The following is a 6279-nucleotide window of genomic DNA, read 5'->3' on the forward strand; positions in this document are numbered from 1 at the left end:
ACGAGGCATCATGAGAATGTGTATGGCTTCGCAGAATGATTAACCACATACAACAGTCATGTGGTATTGGTTCAATCGAATCACCTACAATTATCTATGAAGATCATTTTGCTTGTGTTACACAGATGCAATCAGATTACATAAAGAGCAATATCACTAAGCATATTGTTCCTAAACTGTTTTATCCCCATGAATTACAACAAAACGGGAAAATAAACATCTTCCAAATCAAGTCATGTGATAATCTCGCTGACCTATTTACTAAGTCCTTACCAACTTCTGTGTTTCAAAAATTGGTACATGAAATTGGTATGCGGACGACTTCAAGATTTGCCAGAATCAGAGGGAGACATCTTCTAAATGTTGACCTGTACCAGCATCATATTACACTCTTTTCTTTCACAAGTTTTACTTATAAGGTTTCTTGTTAAAGTTTTTAATGAGGTAATATTAACATAAGCATGTGTCATATTTCCTATTTTCTCCACTGGGGTTTTTGTGGGAAATATCAAAGACACATAATGCCCTCACAACTCATACATGGTTTTTTCCTGAAAAGGTTTTTCATATGAGTTATCCAAGAGGCAATACCAATAATATGTCGTCATATTTTCTCCTAATTTTCCCACTGGATTTTTACAGGAGTTTTAGCGACATATCACTTTATATTGCTTCTCGTATTTTTCCTGAAATGGTTTTTGGGGAAGTAATTTATATGTCGTATCTCCAATATTTTTCCCCACGGAGTTTTTTAATGGGATACCAATGACATAGTGATTTATTTAAATCACACTCATATATGTTATTTTCTCCTTATTTTCCTATAAGGTTTAAAGGAGTTTTTATAGCATATCTATACATACATATTTCTCATATTTTTTTCCACAGGGTTTTTCGAGGAATCCAAGCTTACGGCTGTATTGATCTCAAGAAAGATTCGATCAAGAGGGAGTGTTGTGAAACGGTGTTTTCAGGCGAAGAGGCACCAGCACACCAACAGACACCTCTTCTACTGGTGATCTCATCTATGGGATAGTTAGGATTAGTAGTAGATTAGTAGTTAATCCCGTCACCAAGGGGCCTGTCCTTTGGTGAACGGTTGTCTCTTGGAGACACCCCCTCAAATGTATATAATCCATTTGACAGATCAATGAAAAGTGGTTATTTTCAAATCTTATTCATTTCATTCACTGTTAAACAGCATCGATAAGACCCACGTGATATTGAACATGGTGCTTTTATCTCTAGTGGACAGAAGGTAAGGCAGGAACCATTCAAATTCTCTGCTCAAAGACATTTTGTGTTATATAGATGCATATACACTATAAGATATATTTTTTAGAAATTTGCATATACATATGAAATTTGTTTTGTATGAACTTATAGGCTCTAGAGAAGGGTGTTAGAGGGTAAGGCTTGCCACTAACATCCTTCCCCAGACCCCGCACAGAGCGAGAGCTCTCTGCGCTGGATACGTCTTTTTTATACAAAATGATTTTGCATCTCAACTTTCACGATGATGTACATCTACAGATGCTATGGATGTGCGTCGTTGTATACATATATATATGTATATATATTTAAAAAAACTCTTAATTATGTTCTTACGGAGTTTTAACAGTTCCATTGAAGATGTGGTTTGAACGAGTATTTTCAGATCCATATCATCACAATCCAAACTCCAAAGAGGACTTTACAGTTGGTAGGGCAAGCTCCACGCTCTTCGCTTCACCATACTGTCAATACCTTCGCAAAGTATATCGCCAATCTGATACAAATAATTGGTAGTGGGCAAAAGACGAAGGCCTACTGCTTTCTTGATGCTTTTTTCTCACTAGCGCACCCAATGTCCAGTGATACTTCTTGCTACTTTGGTCATATAGATGACATCGCTTCATGTAACGCTATATAGGATTCAAAGCATTGTCGGAGTGCAGAAAGTCTCCAATATCTAATCTGATCTGATGTGAGGAAGTAAAGAAGGAGATGCCTCCATCCAGATGACGAGAAGCTGACCCTGATGCACGCCATGCATGTCTCCTTTCCCCCAAGATGTCAAGTGAAATGTCATCAGGCAATTATTTGCTGAACATATCACCATCCTCCTTCCTTCCATCCTCCTTCCTCCATGTGGTCTTGGACGTTATTTGGCTCCATCAATACCGGCCCCCTTCAACGCCTCTGAAACTTGCAAAAAGGCCTGAAGCTAGTACCTCAGAATTCCCAAGGCAAATATGCGAAGATATCTACCAGAGTCTGCGTTTATGAGTCTCCCATCACCTCTACCAGAACAGACGCGCATATATAGAACCTACCTGACTCGAGTCCAGGCAATTTATTTTCGTAATATATATGTCCTCGTGTCCACGAAAATATGAACCAAATCTTTGAAATCCCCTCCGACACAAAGGAAGAGATGAAATCAAAGCCCGCTTCAATTCAGCCCCACTCCAGATCCGTGCAACTACCTTTCGGTGTCACAAAAAAGAATAAAATCAGCCAAATAGGAATCATTCCTGCTCAAGTGTAAGGTTCAGTTTGACATAGCCACTTGTGACTTAACCCACAACTACAAGTATAAAATTAATTTGAGAACACATACGTACATAACATGCCGCATTTTGGTCTATAGAGGCCAGACATTTCCACGTTGATTGGACAAAAATACAATTTAGAGTTTCTTTCTTGATTCATTAATAATTTCAGTGTCGTCATCGTAGGAACTAATGAAGAATTTTAGGTTGATCCGTATTCTCTATAGCCTATCTGTCAGGTACTCAGGTACGTACCTCATTGTGTGTCAGATACCTCATTAGCTGTGCTTTCCTGGAGAATAATCGTAGCAGCAGGACAAGTACACGCTAGGACAATGTAGCTTCAGCGTGCCTCTGCATGCCCCTAATTTCCATGGACATGTTTACAAGGTCAAGCCGCTAATGATACTGACTAAAGAAGACTGTTCTTCAGAGGAGTCATCAATTCTGAGGATTGCCTTGAGGATCTTCAAACTACTCCCTCCGTCAACAAAAGCAAACGATTTGAAGTTTGACCAAAGTTATATAACAAAGTACTAACATTTATGATACGAAATAAGTACCATTAAATTAATTATAAAATATATTTTTGTAGTAAACCTTGTTTCCTTGTTGGAGACAAATGTTACAGTAATATTTTTCACTATGAACTTGTTCAAAGTTTAGCTAATTTGACCTGCACAAAATTACATGTTTTGTGGACGAGTACTAGAGAACAGGTTCTGGATTAATGCAGTCATGCTAATTTTGTGTCCTCAGCAAGGTAAGCATCTCCGGGAGCCGCCAGGCTCCACGGCGCCATATGTACAGGAAATTTAGGCTTGGCAACAAGGCCAGCCAATATCAGCTCAGAGCAAGAGCTTGAGAGGTGTGGATCATGCATGTATATGCAGAGAATGGTCTGAGGTTTGCACTTTCCAGGCATCAGGGTCATCCTAGAGTTCAAACTAAGTATTTGTAGGCAATGTCTGGGTACCTAACTCAAATTCCAGCACCCTGCTCAATTTTCTGTTCGTTCTTCATAAGATTTAACAGTCTATTTTGATTGGTAAGCTCCTTGAGCAGGGAAAGTGACAGGGTTCAGCTGTTTCTTTAGCCTTTAGAAAGAGATAGTATCTCTTGATTTTAATCTCTAGGACTTGATTTTGAATTCTACGGAGAAACTGTGAGACTATTAATTTTGGTACCTCATTTACTTAGGCCTTGTTTGGACCCATAGAACTATAATTAGCTGCTAATAATTCACTCCTTTGGATACAAACGGGTCCCGCTAATAGTCTAGCTAATTGGTAGCTGAATACTCAACTAACAATTATATAACTAGTTGGGCCAAATTAGCTAATATTAGCTATGACCTATTTTTTTTTGTGAGAATTAGCTAGCTAACTATTAGTAGCTAATGGATCCAAACAGGGCCTTAGTCATATCAACCTTATTTGCTGTTACTAAAGGGACCATATACTCTTTCCTTAAGTATAATTCACTTGTTATCCAAAGATCAGCATCCAGGAATTGTGGAAAGTTCAGGCGACATGTAAGGAATTGTGGTTTTTTAAGTTAGAAAAGATGTGCTTGTGAAGATATATATGCCAAGTATAACATTCTGCATTGCACACTGTCTTCATATTCAGCCATGCCAATTCACACCATTTTGTTTACATGGCATGAACACTCCATATTCATTGTGTTAGCTCTACAGCTTTGTAGGATTATTCATTTCATAGGACTCCTATATCAAACTGTTTTTTTTCAGGCCTGGATTTGTTGAATTTGACATGTTGAGTGAATGAGTGTTATCCCCATAGCCATAGTTCTACTACCGTACATAGTTACCACTGAAATGCCTAACCATTAAAAATCAGCAGTGAAGCCAACAAAATTTAAATCCGAGTTCATTGCACCCTATGATATCAGAAAGAAAAGCAGCCAACAAAATCAAACAGCTGAGGACAAGGGATACAGTGCCTTTGTTCCAAGGTAGAGTTGAGGCAGAATCATCATGCTACTGTTCTTGCTCCATAAGCTTCCAGTACTTGAGGAATATCTTCATGGTATCTATCAACGTACTTTTCCTTGAATTTCTTTTCCGACATTGTCAAATGGCTCATCCTGATGCCATTCTTGATGACACCCCTGGACACCAGTATGTCAAGCACCCTGTACCTCGGCAATACCCGCTTCTCATGGCTGAAGGAAAGAATAGTCGGGCACGATGACACATAATCAGGGTTCCAGCCAAGCTTTTCAGCAATGAACTGCATGCATTTCTTGACCTTGTCCTCGGACACCGACATGCAGTAGGGGTGCCTGACAAATGCCCGCCTGACCTGCTCCTCGGTCCACCCCAGGCTGATGTAATTCTGCACCCTGCGGTCCCATTTGGACTGGTACATTTTGGCGAACACCCCAAAGGCGTAGGGGAAGATGCCGGAGTCTGGGCTCACCCCGAGGTCTTTCATGGCAGCCAAGCCCTCATCAAAGCGGGTGGACCTGTGCACAAGCGCCTTGGGGTGGGTGGTGACGAGCTTGACGAGGACCTCCTCCGTGACGCCGTGGTCGCGGAGCACCTGGAGCTTGGGGAGCAGGACGATCTCGAGGTTGCCGTAGATGAGCTCCATGGACTGCTTGACGGCGGCGAGCACGTTCTCTTCGGTGCCGAGGAGGTTCCTGAGGAGGCTGAGGTTGGGGCGGAGGCGGGTATGGAGCCCCGCGGTGAGGAAGCGGTTGGAGCTCGCGAGGAGGAAGCGGCGCAACTCGGCGGGGGAGAGGCCGAGCTCGCGGAGGTAGAAGTTCAACTTAGCGCCGAGTGTGAGCGAGGAGAGGACCGCGGGGTACGCGGTGACGAGACGCGCGACGGAGGCGGGGGGCAGGCCGAGCGTGTCACGGAGGAGCGCGAGCACGGCGCGCGCGTTCTTGGTGGAGCGGAGGTGCACGCGCTCGGCCGCCTTCGCGGCGTCGGCATCTTCGAGGCCACAGGAGTGGCGGAGGAAGTGGACCGTGAGAGAAGCCCGGTCGCCTCCTCCGGTCCCACGCTCCGCGGAGGCGGCGGCGGATGGGGCGCAGGAGATCGGGGCCGCGCCGCCTACAAGCTGTTCGACGAAATGCCGGAAAGGCGCAGTGGCGCCGGCAGCTGGTCCGCCCTCGAGCGAGCCGCGGCCGAGGAGCCGGCGGAAGAAGGACCCGGCCTCGGAGAGGCTGCGGCGGAGCATCTGGTAGCGGCGAGGAGGAGGAGGGGAAGATTGCGCGGTTCTGTGCTCAGCCCCTCGCTCCGACGGCGCGAGTTGGAGTCGTGGGTCGGTGGGAAGTGGGATTTTGGACGGGGGTGCGGCACGGTAGGGGACGGAGAGGCAAATCATCCGAAAATACTGGCTACTGGGCCTGGGCTAGTTGGCTTTCCTAGCCCAGCAGCCTACGGAGAAGGCCCAAAGGAATTACCTTTTTTCCGTCAAAAGCCGCTGGGCCGAAAATTTCCCAGCTCCATTGTTAACGGAACTAATAATGGTTGGGGGTGTGGAGTCAGTTCTGCTCACCTGGTTAGAGTTCTTCTTCGGCCCGCTGCTCCGTCTGGTCTCGGTGGTGCCGTTGCTTCTGCTTCTCCTTGCAGAGGAAGACAGGCCGACGGGGTCTCTGTCTAGTTGGTTCAGGTGTCTTGGGATCAGGATACCGTCCGTAGTGGCTTCAAAATTTGAGTTGGCCTGTGGTGGCCTTACCTTATGAGGCTTTTACCTGTGTACCCTTAAAAAAG

General features: G+C 44.6%; 1 protein-coding gene across 2 annotated transcripts; it reads right to left on the bottom strand.

Annotated features, from left to right (window-relative positions):
* Positions 1–2108: 2108 nt before the first annotated feature.
* On the bottom strand, positions 2109–5843 carry LOC136530868 (transcription termination factor MTERF15, mitochondrial-like). Of its 2 annotated transcripts, XM_066523579.1 has the most exons (3): positions 2790–5843; positions 2316–2468; positions 2109–2181 (listed from the first exon to the last, which is right to left on the bottom strand). In XM_066523579.1, the coding sequence occupies exon 1, from the start codon at positions 5741–5743 to the stop codon at positions 4532–4534; it is 1212 nt and encodes a 403-aa protein (XP_066379676.1). In that variant the 5' UTR covers positions 5744–5843; the 3' UTR covers positions 2109–2181; positions 2316–2468; positions 2790–4531. The 2 variants fall into 2 exon arrangements, with proteins under 2 accessions (XP_066379676.1, XP_066379675.1); XM_066523578.1 differs by having other exon boundaries at positions 2115–2468.
* Positions 5844–6279: the final 436 nt, after the last annotated feature.

The sequence above is a fragment of the Miscanthus floridulus genome, unplaced genomic scaffold (genome assembly GCF_019320115.1).
Source record: "Miscanthus floridulus cultivar M001 unplaced genomic scaffold, ASM1932011v1 fs_222_3_4, whole genome shotgun sequence".
Classification (NCBI taxonomy): domain Eukaryota; kingdom Viridiplantae; phylum Streptophyta; class Magnoliopsida; order Poales; family Poaceae; genus Miscanthus; species Miscanthus floridulus.

Bases quoted from the DNA above. Each gene is read 5' to 3' on its own strand.
- LOC136530868 (XM_066523579.1), bottom strand. From the start codon at position 5,743: ATGCTCCGCCGCAGCCTCTCCGAGGCCGGGTCCTTCTTCCGCCGGCTC.